The sequence below is a fragment of the Brassica oleracea genome, chromosome C8, assembly GCF_000695525.1.
Source record: "Brassica oleracea var. oleracea cultivar TO1000 chromosome C8, BOL, whole genome shotgun sequence".
Classification (NCBI taxonomy): domain Eukaryota; kingdom Viridiplantae; phylum Streptophyta; class Magnoliopsida; order Brassicales; family Brassicaceae; genus Brassica; species Brassica oleracea.
Window position 1 is genome coordinate 20909821 of NC_027755.1, and position 21373 is coordinate 20931193.

Genomic DNA, 21373 nt, shown 5'->3' on the forward strand with positions numbered 1-21373 from the left:
TAAACCAGTTTAACAATAAAAATAAATATTAAATAATTAATTTATATAAATTAAATGTTAAAATGATTTAAGTGAAAGTTTAAAATTGTTTTTAAAAGTGTAGGGCTTCTTTAGCAATTTTTCAAAAAGTTTTTTTTTATTGCTTAAATTTTTTTCAAAAATTTCTAAGAGAATTAAAGTTTTTTTTTTTTAACTTATTTTGAAGAATCCAATGAAACTTGGATGAATGCAAATTGAGCTCAATTTGATTCACCATTTGCATTGCATTGCACTATAGACTTAATCAATCAAAAAGTTTTCTTCCCTCGTACACAAGTTTTTTGTTCATGAGAACCACCTCAACGTTGAGAGAAATTATTGATCAAAAGAAAATTTTCAATTTGAAGTGAAAAGAATATTACAAAAAAAAAATGAAAATGCGTAAAAAAGTAATAATTCTTCTTCGAATCTTTCATCTAAAAAAATGTCACGCAAAATAGTTTACTAAATGCAGGAGTATATGACTAGATAAAGGTGTTTTTGGTGCACCGGAACCAATTTAATCTAAATTTAATTGGTTTTCACTTTTCAGGAAAAGAAGTATAGTTAATTTTACTTTATTACACAAAGAGTTCATCGTGGACTTTTTAATACTGCAGAAGAATACAAAAGTTTTCAATCTTTTTATGTTTGCAGATCCGTTTATTGAAACAGAAAAGAAGAAAAAACTCGAAACTCTCCATTAAAAGAAACATAAAAAGGCAAAAACACGACAAAGATTCTCACAGACAGATATTTACAAAAAGGGTTCTGTTTTGATTATTGGGTTTGTTGATTTTTTTCTTCTTTTCGTCTTCTGTTTTGTCAATCTTGTGGATCGATGTCGGAGAAGGAAGATCTTCCGTCGACATCGAAGTCCACCGGAGCTGCTCCATCGCGACCCACTTTAAATCTTCCTCCACGGCCATTCACTGAGACGTTCTTCAACGGTGGCGTCGGATTCAGCCCTGGTCCGATGACTCTGGTCTCAAACATGTTCTCCGATTCCGATGAGTCTAGTAGGTCTTTCTCCCAGCTCCTTGCCGGAGTCGTCATGCCTTCTCCTGCAACGGGTAGTGAAGGGAATAGTAATAGCTCTAGTGTTGATGTAGTTGACCCGAGATTCAAGCAGAGCAGACCCACCGGTTTGATGGTTTCTCAGTCACCGTCGGTATTCACCGTATCTCCAGGGCTAAGTCCGGCGATGTTGCTGGATTCACCGAGCTTCTTGGGTCTTTTCTCTCCCGTTCAGGTTTTAAGATTTTCATCAAGAAGTTTCTATTTTTTCTGTTAAAAGTTTAAAAATCTATTTATGGAAACTGAAAGTTTATGGCTTTCTGTGTTGAGCTGTTTCTTGTTGTTTTGGCTCAGGAAAAAAAAAAAAAAAGACACGTTTTTTTTTTTGTTAGCAAACGGATCATAGACTTGTAATAGCCATTTGTCTGTAAGATAGAAAGCCAAAAAAAAAAAAACATTCAATTCGTCTTCATTTCAGGTTAAAATTGGAGAAATCTGATTAGAGTTGAATTAGGGTTTTATTAGAGAGATTTGTGGATTGTCTAATAGAGGAAAGAACTTTGCAGCTCAACTATATTGAAAAAGGTAAGAACATGAATTATTTTTCTTTGTTCTTGCTCTAACATGGAATGTAACAATGTGTCAGGGATCATATGGAATGACACATCAGCAAGCTCTAGCACAAGTAACAGCACAAGCTGTTCAAGCCAATGCTAATATGCAACCTCAAACAGAGCACCCTCCTTCCTCTCAGGTTCAATCTCAGAACCCAACCTCAGCTCCAGATTCTTCACAGCTAGCTCAAAGAGAAACCTCGGATATAAACATCATCGAGCACAACAGGTCACAACAACAGCCTCTGAATGTTGACAAACCAGCAGATGATGGCTACAACTGGCGAAAGTATGGTCAAAAGCAAGTTAAAGGCAGTGAGTTCCCTCGAAGCTATTACAAGTGCACCAATCCTGGATGTCCTGTCAAGAAGAAGGTTGAGAGGTCTCTTGATGGACAAGTAACTGAAATCATCTACAAAGGTCAGCACAATCACGAACCTCCTCAAAACAATAAGCGTGGAAACAAAGATAGCAATAACAATCCTAACAAAACCACGAGGGAACAACATGAAGCAGCAAGTCAAGCTACGACAGAGCAAATGTCTGAGGCAAGTGACAGCGAAGAAGTCGGTAACGGAGAAGAGCCTGATCCTAAGAGAAGGTATATAGTTATAAGCTTTGATGATATGATTGTATCATCCATTTTTTTGATGAGAGAGATGTTTGAAATGTGCAGAAGTACAGAGGTTCGAGATCTGGAACCAGCTGCTGCTGTTGCTGCTTCACATAGAACAGTGGCAGAGCCTAGAATTATTGTTCAGACAACAAGTGAAGTTGATCTTCTAGATGATGGATATAGGTGGCGTAAGTATGGTCAGAAAATTGTTAAAGGGAATCCTTATCCGAGGTAATACACTAAAAATTATCTACTGAATATAGTTTATTTGTTAAAACATTATTGTTTAATGTTGACTTATGATCCACAGGAGTTATTACAAGTGTACTACACAGGGATGTGGAGTGAGGAAACATGTGGAGAGAGCAGCAACAGATCCAAAAGCTGTAGTGACAACGTACGAAGGAAAACATAACCATGACCCTCCAGCAGCTAAATCAAGCAGCCATGCTGCTGCAACGGCACAGTTAAGGCATGGCGGTTTGGCTAACTTAAATCAGCAGCAGCCCGTTGCGTGTCTAAGGCTGAAAGAAGAGCAAACAATTTAAGGGAAGAAAACTCTGTATATCTCAGAGAGTTCATCAGAAGGGGTTGTTCTTCTATGTTCTGGTGTAATACTTGAAAGTTTTTTAGGGTTTTCAGATTTCTGTTGACTTGTGTAATTCTTTTGTACAGGGGGGTTATGTGTTGTATCTCTGTGTTATTGATTCAGAGGATAGGTTACACATTGTGTGGATGAAGTTTTATATGTTGTAATATCATACTGTATTTTTTGTTTGTACGAATATTGTACTAATAATAGTATATTACCCAAACTTGCTTTTGTTCATCTCTTATTGTCATGCTTAATGAAATTCAAAGAGCAATTGTAGCTTCATGATGTCCGTACAAGTCTTTTATCTCCTCGGTACAAATGTATGTGAAAAAGCTCTTTGTTTTGCTTTTTGTCTCTTTGCTCCTCCATTGGTTGATTGATTTGGCACTTTTCTCTCTGTGATCTTAGTAGTGAATAAGATATTGAAACTCATCATTGTTTGTTAGTTATAAGTGTTGGAATCTGTCCGTCAGGGGTGTGATATAATAAGAAAAAGCTTTTGTTTTTCCACGGAGTCAGAATGAGTTTGAAGATCAGTGAGATGTTAAGATCATATCACACAAGGTTAATGTCTGTTTCTCATAAAATCTGAGTAACAAAATGCTTGACAAAACTGAATCCACTTGTGTAACAACAAAACTAGAGTCTTAACGTTGTCAATACAAACAACCTCTGTCCTCATAGATGTGTCTCTAGATGAGCTTCTTCTTCTCGAAGAAAGTCTTCAAGTGCCAAAACTGAAGACCTGCGACGGATAAACAAACCCCAAGCGACAGAAAACTCAACCATGCCATCTTCGAATTTGTCGATATGTTCAGTTCGTGCATTTCTTCTTCCCTGCAACAACATACCATAAGAAGATGGGGTTTTTGAGTTTTGAGTTTTGAGTTATTCTCTTCCTCAGACTTTAAAGGCAAGACAGACTTTTGTGTAAAAATTACCTGTCGCGGAGATAAAACATCTCATCATGGATGGAAGTAACAGTGTCAAATAACTTCTTAACCTCAGACTCCATATTCTAGCCAAATAACATCAAAAAGGTTAAAAAACAAAACAAACGTTAAGATCTTAAGAGGATACAGTGTCACCATTGAAAGCTAGTTTCTTTCTCTGTTGTCTGCAAAAGCCTAGCCCTATATCTATTTTCACTCTGGACGAGATCAATCATTTCTGAGGGAAAAGAAAAATGAGCTGAAGAAGCAACCAAATAAAGCAAATCTTTAAGAACTCTGCAACCGCTTTTTAGAGGCTATAATGCCATCATCAAAAGCTATAAAGCCTACTCCTATCTATCTATATCACAAATTTTTTAAATTCGCAGATTTTAAATATCAAACAGCTTTAACTATATCTGACGGAAATGTTGACGACGTTAGTGTTTAATGAAACACATGTTTAAATTATGAAAAGAAAATTCTTTTAAAATACACAAACTAATTTTTCGAAAAAAAAAATTATATATACATCGCAAAATTTGTAAAAAAAAAAAAAAAAAAAAAAAAAAAAAGTCAGGTTTTCAAATTATTGAAATCTTTATTAAACCGTATATAAACCCAAAATCTCAGGCCGCCCTGCTATCAACTCCAGCACAATGCTTTTAGATTTGACTAAGTTAGGACTTTTCTTACTTCGACTTGGCTCCTCTTGGCCACATTGGGCCAGTCCTTGGAATGAACACCCGTCCTCCAATCAAAGTCAATGGTCAGCATCGTCTCCGGTTTGTGATCAACGGCTGAGATGCAAGTTATGTAATCCCCTGTTTCCACCGCCGTTAACGAGAATTGCCCCGTGCTCACTCCGTCCGCCTCGTGATAAGCCGTTCCTTGCGGCGATGTCACCTATAAACACACCAACACTGAAATCAATTGATGGAAAATGCGATAAGATTCGAGTGGTTTTCGGATGTGTTGTTGTTTACCTTGACGGTGATTTTGTGGGAAGCAGGAAGAGGATGATCTTCGTGAGGGTTCACGATGCTGTATTTGCCGACGGACATTGCGTTCGCGTGAATCTCCTCGGAGATGCATTTCGTGTGGCCCGAGAGTAGCTCGTAGCGCATTGAGAGCGTCGCGGGGGTTATAATTGAGAGGATCAGGAGTATGATCGTCGAGCTCCGGTGAAGATCCATGGCGGCTCCGATGAAGATCTGAGGAGTTTTGATGTTTTTAAGTTGTTTTCTGCCTAATGAAGGAGACGGAGTAAGTCAACACGTGCATCGCCACGCGTAGGTGTTTTATTGGTCGTAACACGTTGATTTGCTATTGAACTAACACTTCTGAGTCGTGCAGAGGGTTTTCTCCGAGAGAAGCTCTATATTTGGCTCAATAGGAGTATTGGGCTTACCTTTTGAGGAATCTTGTAATGTGACCCTAACTTATTCAGTTTCACCCAAGCATACGCAGACTACAGCTTAAACTTGATCGGTTGGTTAATTTTCTTTTGAAAGGGTTGTAATAAATTTTTCGTAAAGATGTCATAATCTAAAGTTAGGCATGATTTACTTTTTTTTTAAAAACAATTGTAATAAAGTTTTTTTAAAGAAGAAAAATAGACTAGCTTTACTTGGAAGGAATGCTAATGCAAAGCAAATGCAAATTGAGGGTCATGATTTCGCTTCCATTTTTCTGTGTTTATAAGTCATAATATATGAAATTATTAATTAAGCTTAAGGTGTGTATGTATGTGCACACAGAGATATGCATGTTAATCAAAGAAGTGTGTGGGTAAAAAGAGATTTAAAGACCTTTTTGATCGTGATTAGTGCAATAAATAGAGTACAGTTAGGTGAATGCGTTGACAAGGACTCAATCTAAAAGGCCAAGTGTGTCTTCTCCCTTTCCCAGCTACTCCGTATAATGTTTTCCAGAGTTGAATATTCTTGAAATCTTTAATGAATATATCTACTTCTGTCTTTTTCCCTTAAACGTCGTTTTATTTTCGTCTAATAAATCAGATTTCGTTAAGAATTGGGCATCTCGACAAAAAAAAAAGGCATTTAATTAAGTTATTATTTTCCATTTTCTGACCAATAATAGCATTTAATATTGGAGGTGAAAATAATAAATAGAAGAAGAAGACCTTGGCGGTTAATTATTCATGTTCGTCATTCCTTTCTCTCTCTCTCTCTCACTCTTACCACCACCACTCTCGTTCGTGATTTTTTTTTTTTTTATAATTTCGGAAAAATTAATCCTCGAGATTCAAACCTGTGACGACGCCGAGAGCTGTGTTTCATTTCGCGTTTGTCATCTAATTTTAATTAAAATCCTCCCTTGCATTTGAAGCAATCCTCCGGAAAAATTCTGAGATCGAATTAGGTTTTGAGAAATTGTAATCTTATGAAGCTGCTGCGGCGAAGACGATCGTCGGAGGTAGATGGAAGCTAGATCGGATTCGAGTCAGGCGCGGAGCGGCGATAATAAGCTTCCGCCTCCGGCAGCTCCGAAGCCTCGCGTACAAGTCTGGTTCGTCACGGTCTGCTCCACCATTTTGATTTGGACGTGTTTGGTTCAGCTTTTCGCCGCCGGGGAGCTTTGGCGTACGCGGATCTTCACCGGTCAGGTTTCCAGATTCTCGGCCCCCGTCGAGCCGGTTCCGTTGCCGCCTCCTCTTCCTCCCCCGAGTCTGTTCTTTTTTCACCCTTTCTGGTTGCGTCGTCGTGTTTGTTAACGAAAGTATTGATTTTGTTATACAGGAAACTATACAAGCAATGGTATTCTGCTTGTATCGTGTAATGGCGGACTTAATCAGATGCGATCCGCGGTTTGTCACTTGTTGCTTTAATTTGCTCTTTTCAGATTTGATGTTTTTCTGAATCTCTTGACGCATGTTGTTGTTTCAGATTTGTGATATGGTGACTGTTGCTCGGCTACTTAACCTCACTCTCGTTGTTCCTGAGCTTGACAAAACTTCTTTCTGGGCTGATCCAAGGTAATACTGACTTTATAGTATCTGATATGCCTAAACAATGTTTAGCAATCTAAAGCAGGATCCTTTGTTTCGTTTGCAGTGGGTTTGAGGATATTTTTGATGTGAGACATTTTATTGATTCATTAAGAGATGAAGTTCGGATCTTTAGGAGGCTTCCTAAACGGTATAGCAGCAAGTATGGATACAAGATGTTCGAAATGCCTCCTGTCAGCTGGTCTGATGAGAACTATTACCTGAAGCAGGTAGCAAGCATCTGCATTTTCTTGCTGATGAGTTATTTTGATCTGTGTATCTGATTGTCTAAGTTTCTTTTCTTTTTTTCAGGTGTTGCCTCTTTTCAGCAAACATAAGGTTGTGCATTTCAATAGGACAGACACCCGCCTGGCAAACAACGGTCTTTCGCTCCCACTCCAGTGGCTCAGGTGCCGGGTGAACTTCCAGGGACTTAAGTTCACTCCTCAGCTTGAGGCTTTGGGGTCTAAGCTAGTCCGCATTCTACAGCAAAGAGGGCCCTTTGTGGCTTTGCATCTGAGATATGAGATGGATATGTTAGCTTTCTCTGGTTGCACTCATGGTTGCAGTGAGGAAGAAGCTGAAGAGCTCAAAAAGATGAGGTTTGCCTTCGGAAAATCTGTCGTGAATTGGTCCTTTTGTTGTTGTTGTTAATGCAAGGGTATACTGTTTTCTTTAGGTACACATATCCCTGGTGGAGAGAGAAGGAGATAAACTCAGAGGAGAGGAGGGCGCAAGGGCTGTGTCCTCTGACGCCAGAGGAGGTGGCATTGGTTCTAAAAGCATTGGGATTCGACAAAAATACACAGATATACATTGCAGCTGGTGAGATTTATGGGAGCGAGCATAGATTGTCCGTTCTAAGGGAAGCATTCCCGAGAATTGTGAGTCCTACCAGTCCCAAAATCCTTAACGAGTGGTGCTCAGTATATTGGCACTTTTTCTTAGCAGTTTCGCTGTCACTTGTGGTTATAGGTAAAGAAGGAAATGCTACTGGAGTCGTCAGAGTTGCAGCAGTTTCAGAACCATTCGTCTCAAATGGCTGCTCTAGATTTCATGGTATCTGTGGCCAGCAACACTTTTATTCCCACGTATGATGGAAACATGGCAAAAGTCGTGGAAGGTCATCGGAGGTAATACTGAAACAGAATCCATTCAAATTTCATGACAACTGACAAAGTAATGTTAAGAAAATCATAAATGTGGTACTGCTGAGTTTGCAGATACCTCGGGTTTAAGAAGACAATCCTGCTTGACCGCAAGAGACTCGTGGAGCTACTTGACTTACACAACAACAGCACCCTCACGTGGGATCAGTTTGCAGTAGCTGTCAAGGAAGCACACGAGAGACGAACAGGAGCACCTACACATCGAAGAGTGATCTCCGACAAACCAAAGGAGGAAGACTACTTCTACGCTAACCCTCAAGAATGTCTTTGTGAAGGTACAAATTGCCACGACCTGTATGGCCGCCAGACAAACTACTCCAGTTTAACACGTTGAAGTCACATTTCTTTTAGCATACTATCTCATCGTTTCTGCAAGAGGACGGGAGCGCAAAAACACTTGGAAAGGGAGCTGCCTTGTAGTTCCTTCCCTGAGTTTTTTTGTTCCCATTTTTGTTTTGTAACTTTTTCAGTTTTTTTTTTTTTGTTTCTGCATAGTTGCTGATCTTGATTTATTAGTTTTTACGTAAGTTAAGATGTAACTAAAACAAAGATTATGTATCTCTCATCTTATAGAAATTTGAAAAAGACCGCTTTTGGCAATAGCCTAACATACAGATTGTGGTCTCTCTCTCAACACCTCTGTCTCATGATGCTGATTCCAAACTCTATGCATTCTGAGAGATTAAACCAATAAAGATTTTATTTCTGGCCCTGAGATTTGTTCTGCGCAGGTGGAGCAAACAAAGTATGGAGGCTGAACAATAACAGACGTGAACTTTTGAAATGTTTGGCATTTGTCAAGATTATTAGATTGAAGTGGGAAAACAAATGGCTAGTGTCAGTGTATCTTAAGCGGTAAAGTTTCCAACTTGATCTTCAGACAAACTAGAAAATGTAGGAACCAGAAGCAATCACGTAAAGAAAAAGATCCGATCTTTTATGTCCCAGAACCAGAAAAGAACATTCATGGGGCATAAAAAAGAAGTGACCTTTAAAGAGCAAACTATCTCTATAAAAACAAGAGAGTATTCAATCAGATAGAAAGGTTCACAGAAATTAAATTGATCTCAAATCAATCGAGACTTATTCGCACACAAAGTAACAGATTATAATTAGGTAAAGAAACTCCACCATCAATGGTGGTCTTTTTAAAGTTTTTTTGAATCTAAACAACAACGAGAAATGTCCTCTGGTAAAATTTACCTAAACCTCCTCTCAAGTTTAACCCCGAGCTTGCTTCATCGCCGCCGCTTCCTCTTCAGAGATATCCTTCTCCTTCTCCCCTTCGAGCTCCTTCTTCACCTGTTCTTCAGCAGCTCTCTCCGCAGCCAGAATCGGCTGGTAGTAATCCGAATGTTCATCCATACATTTCTTCAAGGTACTAGTGACTTCCATACACTTGGTGACGATGTCTTCCTTGTTCTTCTCAGCTTCCTCCACGCACACTTCCCAAGCCGTGAACGACTCTTTGCATCCGCCTCCTTTCATGAACAAGCAGAACCCGCACTCTCCTTCCTCCTCCTCCTCAGCGTCTCCTCCTTCCTTTGGAGGATCCGATTCTTCTTCTTCATTCGGAGATCCGGATTCAACCGGATCTTGCGGAACAGTTGACGAATCTCCCAGCTCCTCTGACGGAGATTGGGAATCGGAATTCTCTGTCTTCTGATCCGGAGATGACATGATCGCCCTTCACTCTAAGCCGCGAGATCGAATCGTTGATGAAGAAAGTTCGTTGTTCTGCAGCCGCCGACTCGTAGATTTGTAAACGAAGCTTGTGTGTTAAACCCTCTCAAAAACCCTTTTGTGCATCACCGTTTAAGCATACCTTTTTCCTTTTTTTCCATTTTTTTTTGTTACTGAACCGACCGGAGCTAACCGAAAACCGAATTTTTCGGTTCAGTTCGGTTTAAAAATCTCAGCCAAACAGAATCATTTATTAATTTGCTACTACAAAATTGTGAAACGAGTTAATTGGATTAATCTAACTAAAACTTGTTTTCACTTTGCATACAAAATATTCTACAACAGTATTTCTTCTTGTTCTCATTTTACAAATTCTTGATGAACATATCTGTGATTAAGATGATTGTAGTAAACAATTTATAAACAACACACAATCAATTCATACATGTTATCATACAGTAACAATGACAATTTATATATTTCTGCTATAGTTATGTTTCTCCTCTTTTCTCATTTTACTGGATGGTAGTTGCAACTTTGCTAGAGTTATGTTATTATCCCTTTGTTTTCTTATATTTTTTTCATGGAACTTATTGTTTTCTCATTTTGATGGTTTGGGAGTCCGCTGATTATAATTTGCAAGTAAACTGGTTTTCTACATTATAATTTCATATTTTATTAAATAGATTCAAATAGAAGTTTCTTTAACACAATCTTAGACTATAAAAAGGTATACGTTAAAAACATAACGTTGAGCACCTGAACCGGATCTTAAATTTTTGGGGATGGCCGGATGGGGGAAGTTTGAAACATTTTTTAAAAATTTTGTAGTAATTTATTCTATAATTTAGAGGCCTATAATTTATCTAAAAAACTTATAAAATTTTTGGGAGTCACGACCAATGTCACATTGGACTTCGCTCAAATTCGGCCATGTTAAACACAAATATTTTTCGCAAATTGATCGGTATAGAAGTGTAGAACTAGAAATAAAAGATGTAGAATAACAATTTTAAAAGATTTATATGGATAAAGTCATCGATTCAGAGCCATAAGAGATGGTCATTCTTATTTTTCGAATAGCTTGACTAATTGTAGACACTTAGTTTCAAAGGACAAGTAATCTGACTTATGTATCCAAATACCAAATTTACTTTAGACTTTTATAGCAAAGAACAAAAAAAAAACCATTGACGTTATATACTTTCGTAAAACCGAGTTCAAAGAACAAATCAAACTAAACCTTGAAAACTATCAACAAATTGAATATGATAAATATAAAGAAGCCACTCCTAAATTTTCCTTTCCCACATAGTTAGTTGCTCACAACAGACAACAGACTATCGACTGGAGATAGGATTCTCAAGTGGTAGCTGTCTCTACCTGTTGATTGTGCAATATAGCTACTGAAACGAGAGACCATTTATTTTTTGATTGGTCCTTTTCTAAAGAAGTTTGGATGAGAACAATTAGGGGTGTGGCAGGTGTAGGTGTATCGGCTCAATGGTCCCTCCTGTTGCAAAGATTGGTGATTGGGCTACAGGACAGTACCAAAACCTTACTCTTCCGTTACTGTTTCCAAGCAATAGCCCATACTATTTGGCACGAGAGAAACACTCGCCGGGTGAAAGAAAGCCATCAATCCCCCGCTCGTCTTATCAGAATTTTGGATAAGATGATTAGAAACAAAATTTTTTCTTTAAGAAAACAAGTTGGAGACAGACATGAAAAAGCCATGGAGATATATGGTTTGGGAATAGATGATTTTTTTATTCTTTTCTTTTGAAAGTTTCTATAAGTTTTCGTTTTTGCACAAAGTAGCATTAGGTTACAAAGTATCATTAGGTTGTACAAATGTTCTGGAAGAGAGTAAATTTAAAAAAATTTCAAATAAAAATAAATATAAAACATTGAATGTGATTTGTCCACAAAACAGTTGAAAAGACATCATTATAAATAACAATTTTTTTTTGAGATTTCCACGTCACATGATGACATTGTTTCTTGTAATTAAACAAAACTCGTACTTACCATTCTTCTAAGAAGCTCGGCTTATCGAAATTTATTTATGCTCAGTCAACAACGCGAACTTTCGGATCTGAGCAAAGATTATTATTAGTTGAATACATAAATGAACATGATTTGTCAATTAAATACTAATACAGGATTACCGTAAAATAATAGTAATAATAATGATCATGACATGTGATGTTTGTATAGATTCCAAGTTTTTGAATTTATAACTATTGTTGATAATTCAAAACAACCCGCTCATTGGTCATTTCTTAATTTATTAAATATCAATACAGCTTGAAGGTTCGCATAAATCGAAGATCAAAGACTTTTTTATACATTAAACGAAGGTAGAGTCACGTTCGGACTTCGTTGATAGTCACAACTCAACAATGACACATTAGAATATTCATACTCTTATTTCATAAATATAAACCTTCGTCCACCTTGCATCACGAATAAGAGTTGTAATAATCACGCTAGATATATATAATTCTTTTTGAATCATCTCATGCTCAAACAAACTAAAGTCAACATGTTTCAGATCTCCGGTGATGTTTTCAGGGCTTTGGGTCTAAAGATCAAGATTGCTATAACAGTCATCTTTAGTGGCTTACTCATTGGTTCTGTAATCTTACTAACAACTTCAACATTCTCTAACAACTTCAACGACCAACTTCTTGATGCTACACTCAACGGTAAGAAAATAAACCATTTCATATGTTTTGTTAATAACTTCTTTTGACTTTTATTTTCATTTTCTTGTGATTAATAGGTTCAAGTGAATCAGAAACACTCCATGATAAGTTTATAGGAGGGCTTTTAAAACCGGGTTTCGATGAAGGTTCTTGCGTGAGTAGGTATACTCAATCATTGTTGTATCGCAAGCCTTCGCCATACAAGCCATCACCATATCTTGTCTCTAAGCTTAGAAGCTATGAGAAGCTTCACAAGCGTTGCGGTCCAGGCACAAAAGCTTACAAGAAAGCAACAAAGAATCTTGGTCATGACGATGAGAATTACGCAAGCAAATCCGTTGGTAAATGCAGATACATTGTGTGGGTTGCGGTTTACGGGCTAGGAAACAGAATACTCACTCTTGCATCTGTCTTCCTCTATGCTCTCTTGACAAACAGAGTCGTTCTCGTTGATCAAAGCAAAGACATTAGTGATCTCTTCTGCGAGCCGTTTCCAGGTACATTTTTTTTTAAATACTAAAAGATCCGGGTCAGGTCCGAAACCGCAACATGTAATATTAGTTTCGTCTCAGCCGTCACTCGAACTGTAGACTTCTGACACAATGACCAGAGTCCTTTCCAGTTGAGCTAACGATCTCTGGTGTTTCCAGGTACTTCATGGTTACTCCCTCGTGACTTTCCATTGATGAAGCAGATTGATGGATACAACAAGGAGTACTCTCGTTGTTACGGAACAATGTTGAATAATCATGCCATTAGCGCGAACTCAACCCCAAGGCATCTATATCTTCATATCTTACATGATTCAAGAGATGAAGATAAAATGTTCTTTTGCACAAAGGATCAAGATATGATCGATAAGGTTCCTTGGTTGATAGTCAAAGCCAACGTCTACTTTGTTCCATCTCTGTGGTTTAATCCAACTTTTCAGACCGAACTGATGAAGCTATTCCCACAGAAAGAAGCAGTGTTTCATCACTTGGCTCGCTATCTTTACCACCCGACCAATCAAGTTTGGGGTATGATCACTAGGTACCACGACGCTCACTTAGCTAGAGCAGACGATAGGCTCGGGATTCAAATACGTGTGTTCAGCGACAAAGCGGGATACTTCCAACACGTCATGGACCAGATCTTGTCATGCACGCAAAGAGAGAAGCTATTACCAAAAGTAGTCTCACAAGAAGAGTCAAAACTCAATATGTCTGAAAGCCAGAAACTCAAAGCTGTTCTTGTCACATCTCTCTATCCAGAGTACGCTGATCGCCTCAAGAACATGTTTTGGGAACAACCTAGCTCGACAGGAGAGTTGATAGAAGTTTATCAACCAAGTGGAGAAAGGTATCAACAAACTGATAACAAGCTTCACGACCAAAAGGCCTTGGCCGAGATGTATCTTCTGAGTTTGACGGATAACATTGTCACAAGCGCAAGGTCCACGTTCGGATATGTTGCTCATAGTCTAGGAGGTTTAAAGCCTTGGCTGCTCTATCAACCAAGGGATGCTTCAGCTCCTGATCCGCCTTGTGTTCGATCCACGTCGATAGACCCTTGTCACCTTACTCCTCCCTCTCATGGATGTGATGCTGATTGGGGAACTGACTCAGGGAAGGTTGTTCCTTTTGTAAAGCATTGTGAGGATCGAGACAATGATGGTCTGAAGCTATTTGATGAGTTATAATAGGTCTTGTTTATTATAGCTGGTTTCATTTGTTTATTGAGTTACTGAAACAGAGGATCATATTTTCTCTCTTTTTATTCTCGTCTATAATAACGAGTGTTCCAAAAGTCGTATTAGTCTAGTCGTTCAAAAAATCGGTGTAGGCATCTGTCTAAATTTTGGAAACAAATCATATTACAAAAGACTGATGTGGAAACATATTTTGTTTTTTGGTCAGATATGGAAAAATATTTACAGTAATTAAACATGATAAATAATAAATATGACATGTAATGATCTTATTGGGTAATTGATATTCTAGTTCTCTTTTAACATCTTTTTAAGACTTTGGCTCTTTTAGTAATGCATCAAGATTTGAAGATATTGTAGTGAAGCATATACAGTTTAGAGCTTCCTCTTGTGACGGTCACAACATGAGAGCCCACTCGCATCTCCTTCATCCAAAACTCAGATTCAACATGAAGAAACTGGAAGACAACATCTTGTTTAAGATCTCAGGTATGATGAAGCTCACAATAACATTCGCCACATGCTTAGTACTTTCAATGGTGCTACTACTACCATCTTACAACATCTCCAACCTTAACAAGTCTCATCTTACAACCACAGGTAACAAATTCTCCAATTCATTTCAAACTTCGTTGGAAAAAAACATAAATGCTCACTTGAATTATCTTTTCTTTCATGTTCTTCTACTAGGAGGCCTTTTTGCAACAGGTTTTGATGAGGAATCTTGCTTGAGTAGGTACCATCAATCATCTTTACGCAAACCTTCACCATTCAAACCATCTACAAACCTTGTCTCTAAGCTAAGAAGCTATGAGATGCTTCACAAACGTTGCGGTCCAGGCTCAGATGCTTACAAGAGAGCTACAAAGCAGCTTGGTAACAACAATTTAATAAACAGTAACGGTGGTGATTGTCAGTACGTAGTGTGGACGCCTATGTTTGGTCTAGGAAACAGAATACTTTCCATGGTCTCTGTCTTCACCTATGCTCTTATAACAGATAGAGTCATGCTTGTCGACCAAAGGAACGATATAACCGACCTCTTCTGTGAGCCTTTCCCCGGTACTTCCTGGTTACTTCCTTCGGATTTTCCATTGACTGATCAGATAGATAGCTTTAACCGTACGCATTCGCATTGTTACGGGACCATGTTGAAGAATCATACCGTTAACTCGACTAGAACACCGTCACATCTTTATATTGATATCTTCCATGACTCAAGGGATCATGATAAGATGTTCTTCTGTGAAGAGAACCAATCTTTCATCAAGAACATCCCTTGGCTAGTAGTGAAATCTAACCTTTACTATGCTCCATCTCTATGGTTGATACCTAGTTTTCAGACCAAACTCATCAAGCTGTTCCCACAGAAAGACACAGTCTTCCACCACTTGAGCCATTATCTTTTCCACCCGACAAACCAAGTTTGGGGAATGGTCACAAGATCCTACAACGCTTACTTATCAAGAGCTGACGAGGTGCTAGGGCTTCAAATAAGAGTGTTCAGCACGCCATCTGGTTATTTCCAGCACGTGATGGACCAAATCGTGTCATGCACACAAAGAGAGAAGCTCTTGCCTGAACTAGCTACAAAGGGATCACAAAATATAACGAAGACACCGAGACTCAAAGCTGTTCTCGTCACATCTCTTCATCCAGAGTACTCTGATGAGCTAAAGAACATGTTTTTAGAACGGCCTAGTTCAACGGGAGAGTTAATCGAAGTTTATCAGCCAAGTGGAGAAAGGGTTCAACAAACAGACAAGAAGCTTCACGACCAAAAGGCACTCGCGGAGATCTATCTTCTGAGTTTAACTGATAAGCTTGTGACAAGCACAAGGTCTACGTTTGGATACGTAGCTCAAGGTCTAGGAGGATTAAAGCCATGGATACTCTACGAGCCAAGGCACAAAAAGGCTCCTGACCCGCCGTGTGTTAGGGCCATGTCAATGGAGCCTTGTTCTCTTAAAGCACCAATCTCTGCTTGTCAAGCTGAGACAATCAAAACAACCCCTTTTGTTAAGTACTGTGAGGATCGCATCACAGGGATTAAGCTAGTTGATGAACTTTGATTGTAACCTTTCATTAATGTTACCTACCAAACTTTCTAAAAACTCAAAATAATCACCAAAGTTTGTAACCCATTGAATGCATATAAATCAGGTTAGCTCTGAAGAAAAAACAAATGAATCAGATAATTCTTTCATACAACACGGAAATTAAATGTATAAATCGCAAGTTACGTCGTTAATTATTCAGTCGAAATATCTCTCAAATGTCTGATTTCCACTCACTGTCTGACCCCTATATTTAGTGACTTTATAATGAGTGTCGTCTTGTGTATTTTCTTATACAAATACTAATGATTTTCTGTAATACAAACTTCCCCATGCGAAACTCTTCGTGATACGTTAACGATATTTATTTAAAAGTAGTAAGGCTTTGATCTCTACTTCTTAAAAACCATCAAAACCTAGTGGTAACTCTCACCGTAAACAGATCAACTATTCAATAATGACTGTGACTTAAAAGGAAGGAGAAGATGACATACCTTGACAGAGATCAAAAACAAATACAGAAAATGAAATAGAAGATGAATAACCAAGTATATTTTTAATAGATTTTTGCTGTAAAAAGTTCAATATATAGATCATGAAAAGGTACATCAAGGACAACTCTAGAAGGTGTGTGTTTTTTCAGATGAAAAGTCTTCAGAAAAAGTTGCGATACGACTTAAGAAATACACCAAAATAATTTTGGACCATTAGATAATTAAACAAACAATTACGGCCGTCGGATTGTATCTCTTCAGATTTTTTTGAAAAATTATTTTAATTAGGAAAATTTATGTTGCTAAGGGATGCATTGTTTTAAATAATAATGAAAACGTATGTTTGTTAAGGGATGTGTTGCTTCGATATATAAAAAATACTTAAAATTAGGAAAAGTTATGTTTGTGAAAGGATGCATTGTTTAAATAAATAAAGAAAGTTTTGTCAAATATAATTTTTTGGCTGACAATAGTGAATTCAACGAAAGTGTTTTATGTCTTTTAGATGATAAAAACAAATAATTCTGACTATTGGGTTGAATGTTTAAATAAATTATGAAAATGTATGTTGGTTAAAGGATGTGTTGTTTAGATGAAAATGTATGATTTGGGTTTTTTAAAAAGATGTGTTGTTTCAAATAGATGACGGTTGAAAGAAGAGTTGCCATTGTGTCTCTTAAAAAGATGTGTTGTTTAAAATAGATGTCTGTTGATAGAAGAGTTGCCAAAAAAATTGATGACATCATCATCTATAGAAAGAGTGTTTTATATCCATTAGATCATAAAATATGAAAAATGTTGACCATTGGATCAAACATTTTTTTTCCTATAAAAAATTGATGACGTCAGCGGTTAACACAGGTTTGCTATTATATATAGATGTATGCATGGGTTAATATGTCACATTCTAAAGTTCACTTATCTAATTAGGAAAAATAGAATATGTTTTAGTTCACAAAACGATCCAAAAAAACGTTACAGAACAAGTAATGCATTAAACTTTGGAAGTAAATTTGAAGATAACGATTCAAGCATACCCGTGTAGATCTCTTTTTTTTTTCATTCACCTCTTGATTGATGGCAGTCTCTTTCACACTGAACACAAGAGGCAGTATTAATATCATTACATGCAACAAAGTATACGTAGAAACACATGTTTAAGATATATCTTCGGTATGGAGAAACTCACAGTAACAATCGCCACTTGCTTCCTACTTTGCTCCGTGCTACTACTACTACTACCACCATCCTCTAACATCTTCAACCGTCTCAAGTCTAATCTCACAACCACCGGTAACAATTCGAATAGTTGTTTATTTTCAAAAATATGGCAAAAATTAAAAGAAATGCTCACTTGACTTCTCTTTCTACCATGTTGTTAAAATAAAAAAAATAAAAAAAGATTCCTATGGTTCTAAGAGACCAAGGGAGAAACTGCTAGGAGGAGGGCTTCTTGCTACGGAGTTTGATGAGGAATCTTGCCTGAGTAGGTATGACCAGCCGTCTTTGCGCAAGCCCTCACCACACAAACCATCTGCTTATCTCGTCTCTAAGCTTAGAAGCTACGAGAAGCTTCACAAGCGCTGCGGTCCAGGCTCAGATGCTTACAAGAGTGCAACAGAGAAGCTTGGCCTTAAGCCTGGGAATGGAAGTAGTGAATCTGTTGGTGAATGCAGATACATCGTTTGGGTTCCATTCTCTGGGCTTGCAAACAGAATAATATCTCTGGTTTCTGTATTCCTCTATGCTCTCCTGACAGAGAGAGTCATTCTTGTTGACCAACGCAGTGGTATAAGCAACCTCTTTTGTGAGCCTTTTCCAGCTACTTCCTGGTTGCTTCCTCGCAATTTTCCGTTGATGGGTGGTAAGAGGAGAGACCGCTTCTTCGACGACAGGGGAAACTCTCATTGTTACGGAACAATGCTGAAAAACAGTTCCCCTAACTTGACTGAAACATCAATACCTTCATATCTTTATCTTTATCTAGTCTCTGATTACAGTGATGATGATAAGATGTTCTTCTGTGGAGAAGATCAAAAAACATTCATCGGTGAAGTGCCTTGGCTGGTCGTTAAATCCAACATTTACTTTGTCCCGTCTCTATGGTTGATCCCTAGTTTCCAGACCGAACTCATCAAGATGTTCCCCGAGAAAGAAACCGTGTTCCACCACTTGAGTCGGTATCTTCTTCACCCGACAAACAAAGTTTGGGGACTGGTCACAAGATCCTACAATGCTTACTTATCAAGAGCAGACGAGAGACTTGGGATCCAAGTAAGGGTTTTCGAGAGACGAGCTGGATATTTACAGCACGTCATGGACCAGATCATCGCGTGTACAGAAAGAGAGAAACTGTTGCCTGAATTAGCAGCTACACAAGTCAAGAACACATCAACAAGAAGCAGCAAGAGACTACTTAAAGTTGTTCTTGTCACGTCTCTGCACCCAGAGTACTCTGTAAAGTTAAAGAGAATGTTTTGGGAACAACCGACTTCAACAGGAGAGATGATTGAAGTTTATCAGCCAAGTGAAGAGAGGGTAAATGTTCAAAGCACCGACTATAAATGTGTTCAAAGACGTATTTAAGCACGTCGTCGGCACATAGCCGTCGTTTTCTTATCTCTCCCCGACTTAATCTTTGTTCTCACCGACAAAAGATCGGTGGAATCTCCTCTCTGTTGTTACTGTAGCTCGATCCCAGGAATCCTAAATAGTAAGAACGTTCCTCATAAAAACCATGAGACGTTTACCAATTTTGGCTTTGTTATTATGTTTAATCGTATTTTTTATTAGATCTATGAAATTTGGTTGAGACATGTTGTTTTTTCTTGAATTCACAGATGATTTTTAATTATATAAAATAATAGTTGTTGAATTTTCGAGAATTATCGAATTGATCCTCTGTTCTTACATGCTTCTTTTGCAGTGACTATCTGTTCAAGCTTTTGCTCATTGGTGATTCTGGTGTTGATAAATCTGCTTGCTTCTAAGGTTCTCTCTCTCTCTATACTCAATGTTGTTGTTGCTCTTTTGAAGTGTTGTCTCAATTTCTTTTTTGTACAGGATGTTTTCTACCTGGATAGCTACATCAGCACCATTGGTGTTGACTTCGTAAGCCTCTTTCCACTCATCAGTTGGTTATGGGTAAAATCATTAGAAGTTGAAATTTTGTAATGATCTTTTGTAGAAAATCCACACTGTCGAACAAGATGGAAAAACTATCAAACTCCAGATTGTAAGTTGTCCTGAGTCGTGTCAGATAACTCAGATTGAAATTTATATCCTCATTCTGTTTAGTATTACCACCAATTATGCAGTGGGCCACAACAGGTCAAGAGCGTTTCAGAACGATCACCAGCATTTACTACATAGGAGCTGATTGGTGATTCTGGTGTTGGCAAATCATGCTTGCTTCTAAGGTTTGCTGTAAGTTATTGCATATCTCTCTCTTTCTCTCTACTGGGACACTATTACATGTTCACCTAGATATCCGCACTGATGGACACTGCAACGAAATCCCATACGTATTTTCCCTATTAAGCAACAACTCTATCCTCTCGACGCTCAACTTCAGAAAATAATCAACAGCTACAAACTGCCGCCAGACCCCCACCCCTTCACTTTCGTGCTGAAACGTAATGGTGCGTTGTAATGACATTAATCAATTTATCTCACTATTTGTTTTTATTGAGTCTTTACTGCCTTCTAGATCACTTGGAATGAGTATATATACAGAGCGTGTGAGATACCTTCCTGAATCACTTTGCCTTTCTGAACCCATCTGCTAATGGCTAACTCCCAGATTCATTTCTGGTTCCCTTTTATTTAACTTGCTCACTTTTGATTCTCTTTTATTGATCGCAGACCATTCTCATTCAGGACCACACATCGACTGAACACCTTTCAAATTCCCTAAGAAGGAGCCATGTATGAGCTCATTGTTTCGATGTTACAAAGGATTCATCAAAGCTTCAGACTCTCAGACTCACCAGTTTCTATCGGATTCACCGATAAAACATTTTTTAGATTCAAAAACCATCAACCTTACTCCTCCCGAAATGTCCAGGTTCCGCACCTATGACCAGCTGATGTTACTGGGATTGTTAGGTAATCCATACTCAACCTAACTTTATACTACAAAAAAAGAAAAACCTTAAAATTTAGCACGGCTAACCAAATGTCAACTCTGTATATTATGCAGGTACTGTGTGCAGCTATCGGTCTCAGATGTCTCAGAGTCTACCGTGTTTGTCGCATTCGATGGTGAAATGACGAAGCTGATTAACGGCCATGCTGCAGAGGTCAGGTCCCACAAATTATAGTTGTCACAAAGAAACATATGTGATCCAATTTTGTATGAATATTCTCTAAAACCTTGCTCATCAACTCCTGTTTGTTGAAGTAATCAAAGCCTAGGTACAGCAGCCTGCTTACTTCATCGAAGATTGCTTCATAAGAAAAAGGCCCGACAAAGACAAGACGACCAAAAGACCACTCATTAACATTGGTAGGACGCTACATGTAAGATATTTTCTTAATTACACTAAGGTTTAGTTATAATGAAACACAGCTGTTTCATAAACATTCCGGCAGCCAACAACTCCTGAGTTTACGAATAGTTCAGTTTCTTAAACAGAGACCAACGATGAAGTTAATGTTGCTGGAGATTGCTGCAAAGCAAATGAATGATTAGAAAGATAAGCACACATGAAAAGCTACCAAATATTGCAAGCATTTTTTACATGCGATGAAATAAAAGATAATAAT

The 21373-nt window shown here is 38.0% G+C and overlaps 7 protein-coding genes and 1 long non-coding RNA gene across 11 annotated transcripts in view; 6 read left to right on the top strand and 2 right to left on the bottom strand.

Moving 5' to 3' along the window:
• Positions 1-655: 655 nt before the first annotated feature.
• Positions 656-3092, top strand: LOC106308026 (probable WRKY transcription factor 4). The gene is made up of 4 exons (XM_013745141.1): positions 656-1270; positions 1682-2250; positions 2326-2496; positions 2576-3092. Exons 1-4 carry the CDS (start codon positions 860-862, stop codon positions 2811-2813), a joined length of 1389 nt encoding a protein of 462 aa, XP_013600595.1. The 5' UTR covers positions 656-859; the 3' UTR covers positions 2814-3092.
• Positions 3093-3420: 328 nt separating this feature from the next.
• Positions 3421-5056, bottom strand: LOC106309941 (transmembrane emp24 domain-containing protein p24delta7-like). Its single transcript, XM_013747104.1, has 4 exons — positions 4779-5056; positions 4489-4698; positions 3802-3878; positions 3421-3697 (listed from the first exon to the last, which is right to left on the bottom strand). Exons 1-4 carry the CDS (start codon positions 4986-4988, stop codon positions 3553-3555), a joined length of 642 nt encoding a protein of 213 aa, XP_013602558.1. The 5' UTR covers positions 4989-5056; the 3' UTR covers positions 3421-3552.
• A 1179-nt stretch (positions 5057-6235) lies between these two features.
• Positions 6236-8585, top strand: LOC106307686 (uncharacterized protein At1g04910-like). The gene is made up of 8 exons (XM_013744704.1): positions 6236-6482; positions 6555-6622; positions 6702-6790; positions 6870-7032; positions 7115-7404; positions 7482-7686; positions 7778-7935; positions 8026-8585. Exons 1-8 carry the CDS (start codon positions 6236-6238, stop codon positions 8303-8305), a joined length of 1500 nt encoding a protein of 499 aa, XP_013600158.1. The 3' UTR covers positions 8306-8585.
• A 398-nt stretch (positions 8586-8983) lies between these two features.
• On the bottom strand, positions 8984-9766 carry LOC106309809. Its single transcript, XM_013746945.1, has one exon. The coding sequence runs from the start codon at positions 9649-9651 to the stop codon at positions 9193-9195; it is 459 nt and encodes a 152-aa protein (XP_013602399.1). The 5' UTR covers positions 9652-9766; the 3' UTR covers positions 8984-9192.
• Positions 9767-12178: 2412 nt separating this feature from the next.
• Positions 12179-14137, top strand: LOC106310455 (fucosyltransferase 6-like). The gene is made up of 3 exons (XM_013747688.1): positions 12179-12365; positions 12443-12862; positions 13016-14137. The coding sequence occupies exons 1-3, from the start codon at positions 12179-12181 to the stop codon at positions 14044-14046; spliced, it is 1638 nt and encodes a 545-aa protein (XP_013603142.1). The 3' UTR covers positions 14047-14137.
• A 286-nt stretch (positions 14138-14423) lies between these two features.
• LOC106310825 (probable fucosyltransferase 9) lies at positions 14424-16140 on the top strand. Its single transcript, XM_013748051.1, has 2 exons — positions 14424-14655; positions 14746-16140. The coding sequence occupies exons 1-2, from the start codon at positions 14460-14462 to the stop codon at positions 16125-16127; spliced, it is 1578 nt and encodes a 525-aa protein (XP_013603505.1). The 5' UTR covers positions 14424-14459; the 3' UTR covers positions 16128-16140.
• Positions 16141-17781: 1641 nt separating this feature from the next.
• LOC106308914 (probable fucosyltransferase 7) lies at positions 17782-19605 on the top strand. Its single transcript, XM_013746017.1, has 3 exons — positions 17782-17899; positions 18009-19319; positions 19533-19605. The coding sequence occupies exons 1-2, from the start codon at positions 17782-17784 to the stop codon at positions 19190-19192; spliced, it is 1302 nt and encodes a 433-aa protein (XP_013601471.1). The 3' UTR covers positions 19193-19319; positions 19533-19605.
• Positions 19606-19667: 62 nt separating this feature from the next.
• LOC106310269 overlaps positions 19668-21373 on the top strand; it is an 8472-nt gene continuing 6766 nt past the window's right edge. For 2 of the 4 annotated variants that reach the window (XR_001263744.1, XR_001263743.1), the window contains exons 1-6: positions 19668-19717; positions 19794-19841; positions 19924-20247; positions 20471-20713; positions 20808-20907; positions 21009-21127. This is a non-coding gene — a long non-coding RNA (uncharacterized LOC106310269). Of the gene's footprint in view, positions 19718-19793; positions 19842-19923; positions 20248-20470; positions 20714-20807; positions 20908-21008; positions 21128-21230; positions 21368-21373 lie in introns of those variants that run through there. The other 2 variants (XR_001263746.1, XR_001263745.1) reach the window with 2 other exon arrangements.